At 42.1% G+C, this 20,580-nt stretch overlaps 2 protein-coding genes across 5 annotated transcripts in view; one reads left to right on the top strand and one right to left on the bottom strand.

Moving 5' to 3' along the window:
- Window positions 1-20,580, top strand: part of ralgapa2 (Ral GTPase activating protein catalytic subunit alpha 2) — a 252,180-nt gene that overhangs the window by 77,275 nt on the left and 154,325 nt on the right. For all 4 annotated transcript variants that reach the window (XR_014599889.1, XM_084045660.1, XM_084045658.1 and 1 more), the window contains exons 6-12: window positions 1,004-1,184; window positions 2,449-2,564; window positions 3,113-3,251; window positions 8,403-8,611; window positions 9,738-9,980; window positions 11,247-11,447; window positions 11,995-12,129. Coding sequence is in view for 3 of the 4 variants with exons in the window: in XM_084045660.1 (XP_083901786.1) it covers window positions 1,004-1,184; window positions 2,449-2,564; window positions 3,113-3,251; window positions 8,403-8,611; window positions 9,738-9,980; window positions 11,247-11,447; window positions 11,995-12,129 (1,224 nt within the window). In the remaining variant the exon portion in view is untranslated. The remainder of the gene's footprint in view (window positions 1-1,003; window positions 1,185-2,448; window positions 2,565-3,112; window positions 3,252-8,402; window positions 8,612-9,737; window positions 9,981-11,246; window positions 11,448-11,994; window positions 12,130-20,580) is intronic.
- Window positions 5,740-6,921, bottom strand: LOC311036886 (DNA excision repair protein ERCC-8-like; the record flags this gene model as incomplete). The annotated part of the gene is made up of 1 exon (XM_084045897.1): window positions 5,740-6,921. One exon carries the CDS (start codon window positions 6,919-6,921, stop codon window positions 5,740-5,742), a length of 1,182 nt encoding a protein of 393 aa, XP_083902023.1.

The following is a 20,580-nucleotide window of genomic DNA, read 5'->3' as shown; positions in this document are numbered from 1 at the left end:
CCAGGGAACCCCCCCAGAAGAGAATATTTGTGTTTAGAAATTCTTAATTATTCAGAATTTCCCAAAATAGCAGATGTACAAGCTCGCAACGCGGCACTTCGTGCCGCGTTGCGAGCTTGTACATCTGCTATTTTCGAAAATCTTTGAAATACGGTATATTGAAAATGTAGAATTTTGTAACACAAATCTTAGAGCCAACGTTTAAATTGTTTTTAGTTATTTAATCATTTTAACCTAATCATTTTAACCATACTTTATACGTTGGCTATTCAAAAATAGCAGATGTACAAGCTCACAAGCTTGTATATTGCTACTATTTTGGGGGGGAAAGTATCGAAATTATCAAGAAAAAAATACCATCACATGTTTTATATTTTTTACATTAAACAGTTTTTTAATTATTAATTGTTAAAGTATGATTAAAATCTTAGTGTTTTGCCAATAATTTGGGGGAATTGGTCTCCACCAGAGGTTCTCAAACCCTTGGCCTTGGTTCCCCCAAGGCCATAGTGGCCGCTTGCCCCCCAATGCAAAACTGCTTAAAGAGACCTGAAGCCGATTCTACATGTCTCCTAAATCTCAACAGTTTTCTGAAAAACGTATGTTTCTATATCAGTGGTGCTCAATCTTTTTCATGTCATGGACCCCCAAAATTATGTGTATTTGGCCGCAGACCCCCATCAAAATATTTTGTTCCAGGGACCCCCAGAAGCAAAGATTTGAGTTAAAAATGTTCGCTTTAAAAATATATATTTTCAAAGATTTGCACACATTTTCAGGATTTTTCAAAAATAGCAGATCTACAAGCTCATAGCGCGGCACTCGGTGCCGCGCTATGAGCTTGTATATCTGCTATTTTTGAATAGCCCAAAGTGTAAAATAATGCTTTTTAGCTCAAATCTAAAAATGACACAGTTCCAGGTCTTAATGGGTTAAAAATAAAAAAATAAAAAAAAAAGAATATTAATTCAGTCAATCCTCTGTCCTTGTGATCTGTGTGCAGATCCGCTGTGAGGGGATCCGTCTCTTCCTGCTGTGGCTACAGGCGCTGAGGGACAACTGTGCGGAGGAGCAGTTCCTCATCTTCGCCTGCCTGGTGCCAGGCTTCCCCGCCGTGCCCTCCTCCAGAGGGCCGTGCACGCTGGACACCATCATCTACAACCCCTTCTCCAACCCTCCTGATGGTGAGACGCACATTAACACTTATTATACTGTATTACACACATCATATACAGTAATACATACTGGACACCATCATCTACAACCCCTTCTCCAACCCTCCTGATGGTGAGACACACATTAACACTTATATACTGTATTACACACATCATATACAGTAATACATACTGGACACCATCATCTACAACCCCTTCTCCAACCCTCCTGATGGTGAGACACACATTAACACTTACATACTGTATTACACCAGGGGTCTTCAACGTTTTTACAGGCCAAGGACCCCTTAACTGACAGTGAGATGTAGCAGGGACCCCCTCTATATTGTATAAAGTTGTGTTTCAGATTAAGTTTTTTTCCTTTACTTGGTCTGCTCTTTTTTTCCCCCTACACCAACACCTCTTTGCCAAAAATAGCAGATCTACAAGCTCTCAACGCCTCGCGCTGCGAGGCGTTGAGAGCTTGTAGATCTGCTATTTTTGGCTAAAGTTCTCCTCAGAAAAGGGATGCTAGGGGAATAAATCATATCACACAAAGATTTGGTGGCCCCCCTGTCGTAGCTCTGAGGACCCCATAGGGGTCCCGGACCCCCTGTTGGAGACCCCCTGGTAAACACACATCACATATTTTTTTACTACATCGGTGCCTGCAATTATGCAGCCGATGTGCTTTTTAACCACTCGCAACCTGGCAACCGAGGGCATGTCGTTGTAGGCAAATTTTGAAAATATTTCAGAAATAGCTGATCGCCAAGGTCTCGAATTTCTCATACATACATGGGCAACTGGCGGCCCGCGGATTATTATCGGAATACTGATATATTATTGATTTCGGCTGTTACAATTCCAAACGTGCAAACATGACCCGCTTTAATTACTTACTTCTATATGGCTAGTCTATATTAGTAGCTTAATGACTAGTATAAAAATTCTATTGTCTTTTTTATGTCCAAAGTAATTAAGTTCATAAAGTTAACAGTTTTTCAGGATTCCAATAAAAAAAATTGCTATAGCAGATCTACAAGCTCAAAATGCATCGCACATTTTGAGCTTGCTATTTTTGCTACTTTTGTGTGACATAGAATGACGAAGAAGGGCGTTAATTACGGACAAAGTTAAAATATAGCGATAAGAGGTTTCTGTCGGACACTATATGCATCGTGGCCTCCTGGAGTGAGTGTGTAAATATATAGTGGCCCTCTCTATCGTCATCTATCATTGTCGACACGACAGCAACAATTATGTGTTTGTGTCCCAACCTTTCTCTGAGCAGCCAAGGTGGTCCCTGAAGAGATCACCCCACTGGTCCCAGCCGTGGTGGGGGAGAAGGTGGCCGACGATCAGACCTGCTACATCCTCCAGACCATGCTCAAGTTCATGGTCATCCAGGTAAAAAAAAGAATGAGAAGGAAGTTAATCACTTGAACGCTAGTGTTCCTATTCTGAGCATTTTGTAATAGGCAAAGATTTGATGAAATTAGGTGTAAAGGTGCAGTTTTATTTGTATAGCACATTTCAACAACAAGGATGTGTTCAATGTGCTTTACACAGAACATCAAGCAAAGTTAACACAACTACACAATGACATTAGGATGCATAAAACACAAATAAGTAAAACATAACAGTTACAATGCAGAAGAAAAAGAAAAGTAACTCAATCAAAGGCAGCGGGCAGCGAACGGAAAGGTCTTTTATTTGTGTTTTAAAAGAAATACGAGTGGCAGCAGACCTGCAGTTTTCTGGGAGTTTGTTCCAGATATGTGGTGCATAAAAAACTAAATGCTGCCAGGATAGACCCCCTGAGGGGGAGATACATTTGTTTTTGTTTTCAGTTGTGAGATTTTATTTTGATTTAATCCATGAACTGTCCCCAGCAGCTTGGTGAGTGACCTTGATGTTGTCTGTGTGTGTGTGTGTGTGTGTGTTCTCTCCTCCAGGCGTCCAGTTTAGAATGGAAGAACAAGGAGAACCAGGACTCGGGCTTCAGGTTCCTCTTCAGTCTCTTCAAGAAGTACTACCTTCCACACCTCTTCCCCTCCTTCACCAAGCTCACTAACCTCTACAAGCCTTTATTAGGTAGGGACTGTGACTGTGTGTTTGTGTGTGTGTGCGTGTGCGTGTGCGTGTGCGTGTGCGTGTGCGTGTGTGTGTGTGTGTGTGTGTGTGTGCGTGTGTGTGTGTTTGTGTGTGTGTGTGTGTGTGTGTGTGTGTGTGTGTGCGTGTGCGTGCGTGGATGGTTGGCAGTTCATCTGTAACTGAATACATTTTTAAAGGCTATCTTTTGTTTTTATAACACAATACTTACATTTTCAATCCTGTCCCTGACAAATAACTCAAAATATAAAAAAAATAACACTAAAACTAATGAAAACTAACTAAAACTATTAGCATTTAAAAAAATAAAAACGAATACAAACTAGCAAATGGGCTCTAAAAACTAATTAAAACTAACTGAATTAGAATACAAATATTCAAAACAAACTAAAATGAAAACTATTATAACCTTGGTGGAGAGAAGGCGTTGTTTCCTTTATCCATGAATGTTGTCTACTGTGTCTGTCAAGCATGTCAACTGTGTTTTATCTAACTTTGTAATTGGTTGTTTTCCTATTGTCTGACTGCACTGGCAGTGTTTATGTCCTTTATACAAGGCATTCTTGTACTTCTGTTTATGCATCCATGTGATGTATTTCTTTATTAGTTATTCTATTTATAGTGGCTCATAGGAATTTATAGACTACGTGACAACCAGGAATAGTTTGGTGACCACAGGAGAGACTGTTGACAGCCGGAATGTAGACGGCATCCCGGGAGCAGTATGGGTTGGCGCCCCATGCTGTGTCTTCCGTGAGGAAGAAGCCCAACAAACCCACGGTGAGGCCTTTAGGAGGACTATTCCATTCCAGCGTACCGCAAGCGGAGCTAATACCATTAGACGGCCCAATCTAGTGGTATCGGCCCAAGGAACCATCACGCCAGAAGGAAATGTTTGGATCGGGATGGTGCAGAGGATCTGGTACAGCGCTCAGGTCCTGGACCTGGTGAGACGAAGGAGGAGCCCGGCCAGGAGGCCACCCACAGAGCCTAGTCCCTCCACGTGCCAGAGCCTCCCCCGAGTTCCGGCAGAGTAGTTCTGGAGAAGCGGACTGATTAGCCCTGTCTTTCCCTATAGGACTGACCGTGGGTGCTACTGGGACGTAAGTCGGGGCTTGATCAACCCTGGCTGGGTCACCTGGGCGAGGGTGTATGTTGTATGTTGCGAGACCCGAAACACCCTATGACCCCAGGCTACAACACTGATGATGCGTCCCAGTTGCATCCATGTGATGTATTTCTTTATTATGTGGACATAAGTAAATATTTCAAATTTGTGTGTTGGTGTTTAATTAGGTAAAAGATGTACATGTGCTGGTGTTTGCTCGCTTTGCTGGAATGTTGTCGTAACATTATCATGGCTAGGGGGTGCATTTTCAACTCGAGTTCTAGAATATTAGATATTCAAACTGTGTATTTGTTCAAATACAGTATGACTGCCTATTGAAAGGTTCATATTGGACCCGGCGTGTTCTTTTGTCACGGTTAGTTAGTTCCCACCTGATGTGTGGGAGTCCTGACTGCTCCAGACCATAGTGAATAACTGCTAGCTCGTATTGGACATAAGACTAAAGATGTAACGGGTCAGGTAACCAGATGCGACTTTGTGTCCTCCAAAGAGAATGATTGAACCTACTTAATGCTTATTGCACAGGCTTTAGAGCAGTGGTTCTCAAAGTTTTTTGTGTCTAAGACGCCCAAATTGATATGTATTTCCCCAAATGTTCCAAAAACGAGTGCTATAAAGGCCTGTAAAAGCAAAAGCTTTAGCAATAGCACCCTCCTGAGCCACTGTCTTAAAGGTAAGGTAAATGATATGCTTTTGTTAAAACTAAACTTTACATTTTTTGGCTAAAAGGTTAAAGAACAAGTCCGGACTAAAATAACATATTTATATTGATCCTAAATAACTGGTCATGGGGTCTATTTGAGGAATTGCCCCTGTTGTCCAGTTTCCCCATAAGGTCTCCAACTGCCCCCATAGCATAGAGTGGAGCCCATAAGCATATGGCTACTTTTTCATGAATCTGTTATTAGTTGTCATTACACACGCATCCATGCCTTGGTTGTCCCACAGGAGCTACCACAGTCTCGTAAATCATGTTTCGGGGTGAGCATTCGGCACAACTGGCAATCAAAGTGACTGCACTGGCCAATCACAGCACGCCTTTTCCGGGACTTGGCAGAACACATAACAGCTGTGGGACAACCAAGGCATGGATGCGTGTGTATTGACAACTAATAACAGATTAATACAAAATCAAAAAACAGCAAAAGTAGCAGATCTACAAGCTCAAAACGTGTCACTTCGAGCTGCGTTTCGAGCTTGTGGATCTGCTACTTTTGATACTCTTGTGTGACGCTGTAGTATGATCAAGTAGGGCGTTAATTTACGAAAAAAAAACACGGAAAGCTAGAATATAGAGATAAGAGGTCTTTGCCCCGACAGCCACGATATAGAAAACAACCCTTAGTCTTCGTCACTGCTCCATGAGTCTTTAAAGGCAGGGTTCACCTCTGTGTCTGGGCCGCGGAGGACCGGGACCCACGCCAATATGTTACAGTCTTTACCTCCGCTGTACAGCTCCTGGTGGTCGGGGTGGAATTGGCAGCAGTTGACGTTGCCGTAGTGCCCTCTCAGCGTGGTGACCAGCTGCCCCGTATGGACGGCGTACACCGCCACCGAGCTCCCGCACGGCACAAACACAAACTCTGTGCCGCAGCCACCGGACACCGTGAACTTCAGCCCTTTGCGACTCTTGTTGGACACTTTCCCGTAATCCACCAGCGTGTTCTCTCCCGTGGCGCTGTTCCACAGTCGCACGCGGTCGTCCGTCCCCGCGGAGAGGAGGAACAGACCGTCGCCGCTGAAACACAGGCCGTTCGCTCTGCCGCCGTGGGCTTTGTTCGTCGCCGTCGCCGCCGCCGCCTTCTCCGAGGCCGCTTTGGATTCGTCCCCGTTGTGCCGGTCTAGCGTGAACAGACTGCCGTTGGCCCGCCGCACGTCCCACACCCTCACCCCGCCGTCTGCGCTGGCGGTGGCCAAGATGTGCTCGCACCGGGGCGACCAGCGCACGGAAAGGACCTCGGCGCCGTGGCCTTGAAGGACGTGAACGCGCGAGCCCGACTTCAGGTCGCACAGTTGCACTTTGGGGTCGTCGGCGGTGCCGACCGCGACGAGGCTGTGTTTCCTAGCGACGGGGGACATGTGATGACAGAAGACCTTTCCTTCGAACTGGAAGACCTCGGCGGGCTTCAGCGTCTCCGTGTCCCACACCTTCATGGTCTTGTCGGAGGAGCTGGAGACGAACATGCCCGTGTCGTGAGGATACCACTGGACCGTCTCCACGCCGAACCGGTGGGCGTACCTGCTGGACCTGCCCACCGTGCAGACGGCCTTGCAGGTGTACTGAGGTTCCCCGTCGTGGTTCTCCAGGTCGTAGACGGCCATCGCGCCGTCCGCTCCTCCGGATAACATGTATTTGCCTTCTGTCGCTTCGATGTCGATGGTATTGACGCCGCTGCCGTGGATTCTTTCCACGTCTCTGTCGGCGTTCAGTTCCAGGCTGAGAATCCTTCTGGTTGATTCTGCTCGTCTCAGACGTAGGGGGTCGTCTAGTCCAGCCTGTCTTCCTGACAGAAAACCCAACATTATACCTGCCTGCATAAAACCGGGAATAGAATTATTATGTTAAACACAGTACACACAATACAGATTTAAGGGTCATTTAGACTCAAATGTAAAATATGTTTTGTTTTAGCTGCTGAGCCAACAAGCAATGTGCCTCTGGAACAGTCCCACAATTCTTTGGGCTTGAACCATCTGTGGGTTTCGACATCAAAGGCATTAAGCACGTTGCAGAGCTCTCTTGTGTAAAGGCCACCCCGGATGCAGATGATATCTTCTGTCAATACATCTGTGTGGTCACAGAACCTAAGAACCTCAAGAGGACATAAATCCTCATCCGTTTGTCATGGAGTTCTATTGTGCACGCTGCTACTTTATATTGGTTCAACGTCACAAACGTCTCGCAAAACCGAACCAATCCGTGTAGCCGATGGGTTTTACAGATATCTCCATATATGGGCATAAAAGGGACACAGACAGGTACAGTACAACGGTACTCTGACACTATGACAACCTAATGCAGAGACCGTCTGTAGGGCGGAACTTTCTGTCGTATGTATGTACTTCCCCTGGAAACGGTCTCTTTTTGAGTGGTGCCAACCACTCCTATATCTGACTTTGTCTGTGTGTCCGTGTGTCCGGGTGTATGTCCAATAAACAAACATTGATGACAACATAAATACGGGGCTCATCAAAGGCACCGCTCTCTTTACACAGGGTGTGATTCTTTTTTGACCAATCGCAGCACTCGGTTCATGCACGGAGAATGTAAATAGAATCTGTAAAGCCTCAATATCAGTGGTTCTCAAAGTTGGGTTCAGGGACTCTCAGGGTTGTGTGAGGGGGTTCTAAATGGACCTTTACAAGTCTGTAACTTAACAGTGTACAAATGGAACCAAATGGACCCGTTCATCAGAGTTGAAGGGAGACCTTGAAATGGAAAGGTTAATGTATGTTTTGTAATAATATAAAACAATCTTCAAAGTAAGTTTTCAAATAATTGTAGTGGAATAAAAAGTGTTTTTGAGTAGAAGTAAAAGTATTGAAAATTGAAAACACTCCAGTAAAGTAAAAATACCTCAGAATTGTGCTTAACACATTGGCTGCCATCTTTTTTTTTTTTTTCCTACAGTAGACTACCAGACTTTTTCAATGAGAAAAAAAAAGTACTTAGGAGCCGAGATACAGAATTTTTAATTTTTAAGCTACAAGGAAGTGGATGGGAGTCTAAATCTTCGGAAAATCATATCTCCTTGGTCTTTGGGTCTAATTAAAAAAAAAAAAAAAACTTTTATTTTGATTTTTTTTTTTTTTTTGAAAGAACGCAGATCTGCGTCAATGGCAGCGTGCGGGCTTTTGCGCAAATGAACGCAGATCTGCGTCCATGGCAGCCAATGTGTTAAGTATGGTACTTCAGTACATAGTACTTACACTCTGTCTACTGCTTCTGATTCTCTCTCTCTCTCTCTCTCTCTCCCTCTCTATCTCTCCCTCTCTATCTTCAGACCTTCCTCATCACAGACCCAAACCCTTGTACGTCCCCGTGACGAGGAACAACGAGAGCACGTTCTGCACCCGGGACCAGTACCTGGCCCCCCGCGTGGCCTTCATCACCTGGCTGGTCACCTTCTTCCTGGAGAAGAAGTACGTCAGCGCCGCCTCCGTGGCGCCCGGCGCAAAGAACGGCACCGAGGTCCTCCCTAAACTCATCCAGGTGAGCGCTTCTGTTACAGTGTTGATTTTTAATAAAATTCTGTTTTAGTTTTAGTCATATTTTAGTCACCTGAGATGTTTTACTTTTGGTTTAGTCGTTTAAGTCGACTAAATATCACAGTATATTTTAGTCGACTAAAATGTATTTCGGCGGTGCCTTAATGGCGTCGTGATGGCTGATTTTACACTTGGTTGCATGTTGAAAATAGCCGATCTACAAGCTCACAACGCGTCGCGCTGCGACGCGTTGTGAGCTTGTAGATCAGCTATTTTCAGAGCGCAACACCTCGTACGCGCAACCAAGCGTAAAACGACTTGTCTTTTAGTTCTACTGGATCTCTTCTCCACTAGTCACTGCCAAACGTTTTAGTCTAGTTTTTATTTGTTGACGAAATTGTCAGTATATCTAGTCATAGTTTTAGTCACCGTAGCTTTGTTTTTATTTAGTTTTTATCTAGTTTTCGTCAGTGAAAAAAAGGTAGTCGATTTTTCGTCATAGTTTTAGTCGACGAAATCAACACTGTTCAGTTATTATAGGGCCGCGAAGAAGGGTTAGATCACTGGTTCTCAGCATAGGAGTGGTGGGAGACCACCAAGGGGTTCAAATGGACCCCTTATGTGTCTGTGTACCTCCGAGAGTGTACAAAGAGGTCCATTTGGTTTCCATTTCTACACTCTCAGAGTTAACAATAAAAAGGAGCAAAATGTATTAACCCAATGAATCTGGGAACGCATACAGTACTGTGTCATTTTCGATTTTTATAGCAATAACCATTATTTTATTATTCAAAAATAGCAGATCTACAAGCTCGTTTATTAAATTGTGAAAATCTGTGTGAATCTTGAATATATGTTTTTTTAAAGCAAACATGTGTAACTCAAATCTTTGCTTCTGAGGGATTTTAGGGTTTGGCTTCTGGGGTTTTTTGAAAAAACTTATGTTTCTATACTCAGTGGTTCTTGAGTCTTTTTTTTATTCCTTCTTTTTTTTTCTTCACTTGCCACAATGCGACAATTAATCGTCACGTAAAATGCCATAATCGTGACAGCTCTACTAACAAGTAAAGTCATATAAATGTGTGTGTGTGTGTGTGTGTGTGTGTGTGTGTGTGTGTGTGTGTGTGCAGACTGTCACTGCAGGCAGCAGCAGTCAGGAGAAGGGGGGCTCGTCGGAGGCCAGCGAGCCCAACGGGCCGACCGGAGAGCCCGGTCAGAACCACTCTAACAGCAGCACGCTGTCGGACCGGCGGCCCAGCGACTCGTCCCTGTGCAGCATCGAGGAGGAGCACCGCTGCGTCTACGAGATGGTCCACACCATCCTGCTCTCCACCCGGGACAACGTCAACTTTGTCAACGAGGTCTTCCACCAGGTATGGCACATTTTAGTGCATTGTCTTTATCCCATTAAAGGGGAATACCACTCATTTTCAACATTGAACTATGCCAGTAATGCACCTTAAAGCTGTTGTGTGGAAATAAGAAAACAGTCCCCCCGCTTCTATATTGCCTAGAACTGGAGAATAATTGTTGAGGTCATGTGATCAGTGATCAGTAAATGGAGCAGCCCTCTAGGCTGCTGTATTTCTCACTTCCAGCTGAAACAGCGCAACTTGTAGTAGTTTATAATGGCATGATGGTTATACATCACATTTCACAAGACATAGTACTTGTAGATCAGTGGTTCTCAAACTTTTTCGTGCCAAGGACCCCCAAATAGACACTTATTAGACCACGGACCCCCATTTGAAAAGATAAGCCAGGGACCCCCATAATAGAAGATTTTTACAGCTCTCTAGCAGTGATTCTCAACCATTTTAATTTCAAGGACCTCCAGTTTGACATGCATTAGGGCTACGGACCCCCATTTAATGGCACGTATGTCTCTGGGACCCCAATTCCTATTGTAAAATCAATGTTAATTTAACTCTTAGAGTAACGGGTCCATTTGGTTCCAATTGTACACTCTCAGAGTTACAGACCCATAAGGGTCCATTTGGTCCCTGTCCATCATTTAGCTGGGGACCCCCTGGAACCCCCTCAAGTACCCCTGGGGGTCCCCGGACCCCACTTTGAGAACCAATGTTGTAGATAATAGAGATAAATTGGCTGTAAATGCTCTAATAAGTCTTACCTTTTATATTCAAGTCACAGATATACAAGCTGTGACCTTGTATATCAGCTATTTTTGAATAGCCAACGCTAAAATCTAAAATGACACAGATACTTTCCCGGTTAAAGTCTTAATCCGGTTCGAGGCCGTGGAACCACGTTGCATTTTTAATGTGGTTGTCATTAGCTGTGATTTGTTGTGACTAGCAGAAGACTGCAATGTCAAAACTTGTGCTGTGTCGACCTCTGGTGCCCGTTTGTTAGAACTGCAGGAGGGGGTTATTTTGCTTGTGAACACACACACACACACACACACACACACATATACACACGCAGACCCTGCATGCCACCCTCAAGATTTAGGATCAGTAAATAGTTAAAATTTGTCTGTAAGCAAGGCTATGGTGTCAGGTTAGGAGGTTTCTACCCGACAGCAACAATATTCTACGACACTACAATCATACAATCAAACACATCATTCCCATTCCAAGCCTCCTGTTCACCATCTCCCCCCCACACCCCCCCAGGCCTTCCTGCTGCCATCTTGTGAGGCCTCAGCGACCCGGAAGGTGATCAAAGTGTACAGGAAGTGGATTCTGCAGGACAAGCCCACGTTCATGTCCGAGCCCGACAAGGAGGGCAGTCAGGAGGAGGAAGAGGAGGTGGAGGGAGGAGGAGGAAGTCAACCACTGCTGAACACCACCGAGACCGACAGCACGCACGCACAGGTGACACCACACACACACAAGCCCATGAGCTTGTAGATCTGCTATTTGTGCAAATCTTTTAATATATATATTCATATTTGTAACTCATTTTTAAGTTTTAATTTAACATTTTTAACTCAAATCTTTGCTTCTGGGGGTCCCTGGAACAAAATATTTTGAGATGGATGGGTTCCGTGGACAAATACATATCATTTTGGGGGTCCTTGATATGTCAAAAGTTTTAGAACTATTGATAACCACTGATATATACGTTTTTTTCAAAAAAGACCTCTTAGGATTTAGAAGACATTTGTAGAATATGCCCCAGAAGCAAAGATTTGAGTTACACATGTTTGCTTGGAAAAACATATATATTCAAAGATTTGCACACATTTTCATGATCCCCTCCCCCCCAAAAATAGCAGATCTACAAGCTTGTTGCGCGGCACTCGGTGCCGCGCAACAAGCTTGTAGTTCTGCTATTTTTGAATAGCCAAAGAAATCTAAAAAGAATGACACCGATGCGTTCCTGGTCTTAATGGATTAATGACATTGAAACTTCATACAGATGTTGGAGAGTCACGGTCACAGACGCACGTCCAGCTGGGGCAGAACGTACTCGTTCAGCAGCGCCGTCAAGCGGGGCTGTCTGACCGAGGACCACAACCGGGACGTCAAGGCTGGAATCCAGTCCACACTACAGGTCTGTCTGTCCCTATAGTCCAGGGGTCTTCAATGTTTTGTTTTTTCAGGCCAAGGAAGGACCCCCCTAGCTGAGAGAGAGATGAAGCAGGGAACCCCCCCCCCCACTGTATACTTTATAAAATTGTGTTGCAGGTTAAACTTTTTTATAGATTTTATTCTTTCATAGACTTATTTGACAGCACTATCATCAGTATATGTGACTGAGTACAATGATATATGCCGCAAGTAGGCATTTGTCATGTTTCAGTTATTTACAGATTGTTAAAGTACAGAAGAATATAAATGTCATTCATTGAAATTGGAGAATATTTGAAGAAGATGTGACCATTTGAATCTTGTTATCTATAATAGTCCAAACTGAGAATCCCTTCTAAAGAATTTCCACTTCTAGCACCTCTCAGCACCTTGTCAGCACACGTGCAGCTGCGTTCTGAACGAGCTGCAACCGAATTGACTGCTTTTAGGGGGGAGACCAGACAGGTCACAGGAGAGCATTGCAATAGTCAAGCCTACTAGTAATAAAACAGTGCATTATTTTTTTCTGTATCAGCCTGAGAAAGAAATGGTTGAACTCTGGCGATGTTTCTCAGGTGATAGAATGATAGTTTTGTGACGTTTCTGATATGGGCCTCCATGGTGGTTTGTTCACTGTTGAGTGAGAAAACAATGTTGCACATTAACCCGTTAAGACCTGGAATGCATGTGTGTCACTTTAGATTTCTTTGGCTATTCAAAAATAGCAGATATACAAAGCTTGTAGATCTGCTATTTTTGAAAAATCTTGAAATTTGTTAGGATAAAAAAAAAAAAAAGAATCGCCTCAGGTCTTAATGGATTAAGCTAATCATCTGGGGACCCCCCCTGGGGGTCCTGACCCCAAGTTTGGGAACTACTGCTACAGGGACAACTATCAGCGTATAGACAAATTACAGCATCAAAGACAATTGGTTTTCAAAGTGTGGCCCTTGAGGGGGTTCCAGGGGGTCCCAAGCAAAATGATTGATAGTTATTGAACACATTGACCCGTTATAGGTCTTACGGGAACCTTACAGCATTGGTTCTCAAAGTGGGGTCCGGGGACCCCCAGGGGTCCTTGAGGGAGTTCCAGGGGGTCCCCAGCTAAATGATGGATAGGAACCAAATGGACCCTTATGGGTCTGTAACTCTGAGAGTGTACAAATGGAACCAAATGGACCCTAACGGGTCCATTTGGTTCCATTTGGACACTCTCTGAGTTAAATTGACATAGATTTTACAATATAAATTGGGGTCCCAGAGAAATAAATGCCATTAAATGGGGGTCCGTAGCCTAATGTATGTCAAACTGGGGGGTCCTTGAAATTAAAATGGTTGAGAATCACTGCTAGAGCCGTAAAAAATCTTCTCTTATGGGGGTCCCTGGCATATCTTTTCAAATGGGGGTCCGCGGGCTAATAAGTGTCAATTTGGGGGTCCTTGACATGAAAAAGTTTGAGAACCACTGCCTTACAGGTTTGTAAGTCACAGTGGAAATGGTGTAACTCTTTGGCTATGACACACATTTTTTTGTCTCGCTACATCAGGCATTTGTCCTTGGACTGCAGCGCAAAATGTGATGCTTGTGTTCAGTGTGTGTGTGTGTGTGTGTGTGTGTGTGTGTGTGTGTGTGTGTGTGTGTGTGTGTGTGTGTGTGTGTGTGTGTGTGTGTGTGTGTGTGTGTGTGTGTGTGTGTGTGTGTGTGTGTGTGTGTGTGTGTGTGTGTGTGTGTGTGTGTGTGTGTGTGTGTGTGTGTGTGTGTGTGTGTGTGCGCGCGTGCGCGGGTGGGTGTGTGACAACAGCAAGCCTGTATTTGAATGCTGGTTGGTTGGTCAGACTGTCTATCTGTCCACTCTCTGCCAATCAACGTGGCTACATGTGACCATGCCAGACCGGAGCTTAGGTGTGCAGGGTGTGTCTTGGTTATTTGTTGTTTATAGCCAAGTGGAGTGGATGTATGTATAATTTGTCAGGTCGTTACCATACTGAACTCGATAAAAAATGTTACGTAGTACATTCACATCCCAAGTGGTGAAACCGTGCCTCAGATATCGACTGGCCAAATGGGCTGAAGATGAACTTTATAGGAGTTTTAAAAGACGGATGATGCTCTCCGGCTCCAAAGGCTTGTCAATGGCGTCGGGCGAGGTACAGCAACAACAACAACATCAGATCTCACTGCTTGAAGCAATGCTGAAGCCTGAAGTCAAGTTACACAGAGCAGGTATGTGATGGTTGTGTCACAAGTTTTCTTTCATCTTCTATAGGCTATGTACAACAGTGATTCCCAACCCTGTGGGCCATGAGTAAATATTACAAGTGGGGACCCCCAAATGCATGGCAAAAACACTAAGATTGTTTTGATCATTAACATTGACCTTAACGAAAAAAATCATGGTATTTTTTCTTTAACCCTTTAAGACCTGAGGCGATTCTTAAAAATGTTTTCTAAATCCTAACAGTTTTTTGAAAAAAAAAGAAAATCAAGATTTTTCAAAAATAGCAGCTTGTATATCTGCTATTTTTGAATAGCCAAAGAAATCTTTAAAGTGACACAGATGCGTTCCAGGTCTTAATGGGTTAAAACCTTGAAAAAATATGTATTATTGTGATAACGACAAATAGGAACTTAAAGTATATGACGTTATCTGACCACTGGTCAGATTTCCAAGTGGGCCTTGATCCAGAAAAGGTTGTGAATCGCTGAGCTGTACAGCCACCAGATAAGGAAATGTTACCGTATATTAACACTGGACAGAGTAGAGGAGTATACTTATTTCTCTGTGTGTGCGTCCGTGCGTCCGTGCGTGCGTGCATGTAATTGAGAGAGAGAGAGAGAGAGAGAGAGAGGGGGGGGGGGGGGGGTGTAGTCTGTGTGTGTTTGAGTAGCATGTACTAGTTATAAGATCATCATTTCTTGGCAGACAGTGGTGTACAGAAGTGCAATCTTGGGGTACTTTTGCTAAGGTAAAAGTATTTCAATTTTACAAGTTACTTTTATTTTTTTTTACAAAACATACAATTAAACCCTACTTTATACTTTGGCTATTCGAAAATAGTGTACAAGCTCAAAACATGCGTTGTGAGCTTGTAGATCGGCAATTTTTTTTATAGGACAAATATAGAAAAATCCGAATAGATTTTCTTTGTTAATTGTTTGATGCCAATACTTTTGTATTTTTACCCAAGTCAGATTTTGAATACAGGCCTTCTACTTCACTATCACTACATTTTATATTGTGGTATTGTTACTTATACTAAAATGCGAGTAAAGATTTTGCCATAATAACTACAATGGATCCAATGGAACGCAGGTTCTTTTTTCAATTATCTGAAAATTAAATAAACATTATATTCCTCCTATGCTGTATTAACTGGCTAAATGGTGCAACAGACTCGAGGCATCATGTATCAATTTGAAGAAAGCAGTAGTACAAGGTGCTTTTAAAATGAGAACTACTGTCGGCCTATACAACACAGCTTGCATGTTATTTTAATCCTTTTATGGTTTCTTTATCTTCCCATAATTCTCCATCCCAGATGTCTCTCCCTCCCGACCACCAGTGAAGAAACATATCAACTGTGAGCAGTGTGGGAAACGGTTCAGCTATAGAAGTCATCTCAACCGTCACCAGAGAATGCACACAGGAGAGAAGCCATACCAGTGTGAGCAGTGTGGGAAACGGTTCAGCTATAGAAGTGATCTCAACCGTCACCAGAGAATGCACACAGGAGAGAAGCCCTGCCAGTGTGAGAAGTGTGGAAAACGGTTCAACCATGGCGGTCATCTCAAACAACACCAGAGAATGCACACAGGAGAGAAACCCTACCACTGTGACCAGTGTGGGAGAAAGTTCAGCCATAGAGGTACTCTCAAACAACACCAGAGAATGCATGCAGGAGAGAAGCCCTTCCAGTGTGAGAAGTGTGGAAAACGGTTCAACCATGGCGGTCATCTCAAACAACACCAGAGAATGCACACAGGAGAGAAACCCTACCACTGTGACCAGTGTGGGAGAAAGTTCAGCCGTAGAGGTACTCTCAAACAACACCAGAGAATGCATGCAGGAGAGAAGCCCTTCCAGTGTGACGAGTGTGGAGAAAAGTTCAGGGCAAAATATCATCTCAAATGTCACCACCAGAGTTTTCATTCGGGAGAGAAAACCTACCAGTGTGAGCAGTGTGGGAGATGGTTCAGCACTGACGGAGGCCTCAGATCACACCAAATACTGCATACAGACAACTACTACTACTGTGACCAGTGTAAGAAATGGTTCAGACATAACAGCTCCTTAAAGAGACACAACCAAGCAATTCACTCTTGAAAGAACAGTTTAAGGGTGCAGTCACACCAAACTTTGACTCTGCCAATGCAGCGGATTCTGCCAATGCTTTTCAATGAGAACAGAGTGTTTTTTTTTGCAGAAATTTGTGAATGGCAACAAACCATTGAAAAGCATTGGCAGAATAGTGTCCCATAGAGCAGGAGCCCATGTTTCTGTTGTGTGAGGCAGCTTGATGTACAAGTACACCCCCTGGACATGATGATTATCCCATTAAGACCTGAGCCGATTCTTTAAAAAAAATCAACAGTTTTTTTGAAAAAAATATAAAAAATATTTTTTCACAATTTTTCAAAAATAGCAGATCTACAAGCTCATAGCGCGGCACTCAGTGCCGCGCTATGAGCTTGTATATCTGCTATTTTTGAATAGCCAAAGATATCTAAAGTGACACAGATGCGTTCCAGGTCTCAATGTGTTATATGATGCAGGTACTTACCTCCAATCCAAACCTTGATCCTGAGTGCCAAGCATTGGGTCCCATTTTTTGTATAGTCTTTGGCATGACCCGGCAGGCAGGAGCTCGAACCCCGACCTCCCAATTGATTTTGCCTTCGCACAGGCAGAATCAAAGCTCTATTTCGAATTGTGTGACAGTTTTCAATGGAGAAACATGTTAGACTCTCCATGTGTATTAATAAGGGTAATAATAATAATAATAATAATAATAATAATAATAATAATAAAAATAGGCAATACAGTGAGGACTTAAAAATCAACCAAAGAATCAGCTAAAAGCAAGAGTGAAGAAATAGGTCTTGAGCTGTGCTTTAAAGCTATCGACAGAGGCTGCCTGTCTTCGGTGTAATGTGAGTTTATTCCACACTGTCGGTCCGTAAAAGCAGAATGCTGCTTCACCGTATTTTTTATATGTCATTGTAGGCACCTCGAGCAGGTCAGCATTTGAAGACCTGAGGGGCCGGTTTGGAACATATCTCTCTAGGCAGTCATAGGGCTATGCTAGACAGATTGGCTGATATATGGCCATTATTTTACTTCTTTTTTTTTTGGCACAATATTGGTATCAGCAACTATACAGCCGATGTGTCGCAATTTTTTATCACTTTCAACCCGCCGTCCCTAATCTGGGCATGTTGCTATAGAAACTTTCCAAATCTTTAAAAAAATGTTCAAAAACTGCTGACCTACAGTACAAGCTCATGTGTTAATTTTGTATGTAAGAAAAAGTTCATTTATTTATTATTTTGCTCATAAGTTAAATGTTCTCAAATTGAAACTTTAATTACATTTGGGAAAAAAAGTTTAATTGATTAGAAAAGGTTGCACTTTGATAAAACATTGGTCAAAACATCAGTAATCAGTGGTCTGGATACAAAATCAGGATCGGCATCGCACCCAAATATCTGCCATTGTGCGGGATCTAGGGCAAGAACTAGTGAAAAATAGCTGATCTAAAATCTCACAAGGCATTGCGATGCGACTCGTCGTGAACTTTTTATTTATTTATGGAATTTCTTAGATGTTTTATTTATTCATGGAAATCTTTTGAAAAAAATAATTTTAATTCAAAATGTTTTGATAATTGTGATTTTGTGATTTGTTTCTGAAATAATGATGTACATATGTTTTAATTAATTTAGACCTGAGGCCGATTAAAAAAAATCTAAGCTTTCAGAAAATCTTTTTTTTATTTTTATTCAATGCATAAATAAAAAATCCTGTTGCTATATACATAGCAACATCTGAAATGGCACAGATGCTTTCCCGGTTTTAAACGTATAGGCTTTTGATTTCATAAATCAATGTTCAGCGACATTGATTTATGTTATTCTTTCCATTTTTCCTTTTCTTTTTACTATCTATGGAACTATACAGTATGTGAAGAAACACCAGTGGTATCCTTTGAACTCTTTGACTGCCAAAAACGGGAATTCCCGTCCGATGGTACTATGGCTATCATGATGACGGAAAAACGGAAATTATAAAAAAATAAATAAAAAAATAATAATAATAATATTTTTTCTTTTTTTTTAAATATATATATATATTTTTTTGGTCTAGTTTTTTTTATTTTATCTCAAAGCAACTAGGAGATAACGCTATCCAAAAAATTGCTGCTCCATTCACTTCAATGTTAAAAATCAAACAGAGGAAAAATGTACCATTTTCGTGGCACTGGGACGACACAGTCTGAAATAAGTGTGGCAATGAAAGAGTGTCAACATCAGAAATTATTTCAATTTTTATATTATGTATCTTGTGATTTGTTACCTAAAATATAGTTTGCCTTGGCTTAGATCAGCCTAAATGTTTGTGAATGTAAATCTACAGTATATTCATATCCTCTTCCTGTATACTGACTCACAGATGTCTAGAACTACATACATCTAATCTTTGTCAGATTTTCATTTAAATATAATATTTTTATTCTACTCTTGTATTGTTATATCCAAGTTACATTTCTTATGTATGAAAACTAAAATGTATTTTAATTCTGATTAAACTGTTAACTGAAATTGAAAGTATGCAATGAAAATGTTCCTTATTTTTAAACATTTAACTAATGTTGTTCAAAACAAGTCTCCAGTGAAGTGAAACTGACTTACAGTCCTTTGGAATGAATACTTCATTAAGCATTACAAAGCTTTCAACTGCAGAGAAGGAGACAGACAGACAGACAGACAGACAAGTATATTTAAATCAGAATAACTTGTTATATGTTATACAATATTATCTAGGTCAGATGAGTACATTTCACCAACTGCAAAGAAATAACCTTACAATTACAGAAAGCATTAGAAGTCAGTTGCCAGTCCGCTGGCCTAACGGTCCAGGCGCATACCACATATGCTGGTAATCCAGCTTGACAGCGTGTCGCGAGTTCGACTCCCGTTCCCGATGACCTTTGCTGTATGTCTCCCCCCATCTCTCCCCCCATTTCCTGTCAGCCTACTGTCCTGTCCAAATAAAGGCATAAAAGCCCCAAAAAATATCTTAAAAAAAAGAAAAAAATCAGTTGCAGCAGATCACAATTTAAAACCCATCCAAACTCTCACATTTTTTTTAATCCTTTTTAGTTTTTTTACAATATGATTCTATAGAAATAATCTAATTGCATTCTGAGATAAGGGCAGGGTTCGCTATGCTGGCTTGTGGTGGATATTTTTGTCAAAATTATTTTTTTGCCACAGACATACAAAATGAGCAGACAATAATATTACCAGAAACACATAAAGAGCTAGCCGTGAATGACCATAACAGGTGTGTAACTAATTTCTCATGTCTTACGCATCTTCCTATTTTTCATCTTTCTCCTCTTGCTCCTTCTTATTCCTCCTCTAAATGACCAGCTGCACAGCAGCTATAACTGTAAATGTTTCTGTTAACTTCATTGCAATGTACCATGTCATTGTGTGGACAAACACTCACAGGAACGTCATAATCTACATTGATCTCTTTCTTTGATGCATCTTAACTGGATTCCTTCCATCAAAATGACGAAAGAGTGAAACTTGTTCCCTTTGGTTTCCCTCAATATTTGACATTCTTCAGGTGTCAAAGGGTGTACAGTCAGCTGACACTGACATCAATCCAATGTATGATCTTCTCTCACATCGAGTACTATTTCACAAATTGGTCTTGCAGAGGTAACACTCAAGCCCCTAGAACAGCTATATAAAAGAGACATAAAGGTATATGATTTTTAAAATAAACATAGGTACCATCACTGCAGCATCCTAAAGACAATATAGTTGTTTTTTTGTACCTTTGATAACAGGAAGCTCTTTGAACAGGCATGTGTCATGTATAAAACTTGACATGGTTTATACCCGCCTTCTATGGAGGAATTTATAAAACGGAAGCCCGACATGGGCCTCAGTACAAGGGCAGTACAAGCTTTTTCATAGCTTAAGAACAGAGGCTCATCGCACTGCGAGGCGTTGTGAGCTTGCAGATCGTCTATTTTCACAATGCTTCCCTCTTACAAGATATTTGACCATATCTTATTAAAAAGGTCTTAAAAGTCATTAAATTGTAACTTTAGAAATGTGCAGATACCCTGTACACACTTATACTGTATGTTGGTTTGTTTACTGTTGAATGAGAAAACAATGTTGCACATTAAGCTA

This window comes from Gymnoscopelus microlampas (assembly GCF_963454915.1).
Source record: "Gymnoscopelus microlampas genome assembly, chromosome: 20".
NCBI classification, from domain to species: Eukaryota; Metazoa; Chordata; class Actinopteri; order Myctophiformes; family Myctophidae; genus Gymnoscopelus; species Gymnoscopelus microlampas.
Note: the sequence above shows the minus strand (reverse complement) of the source record. Positions and strands in the feature narration are given on the sequence as shown.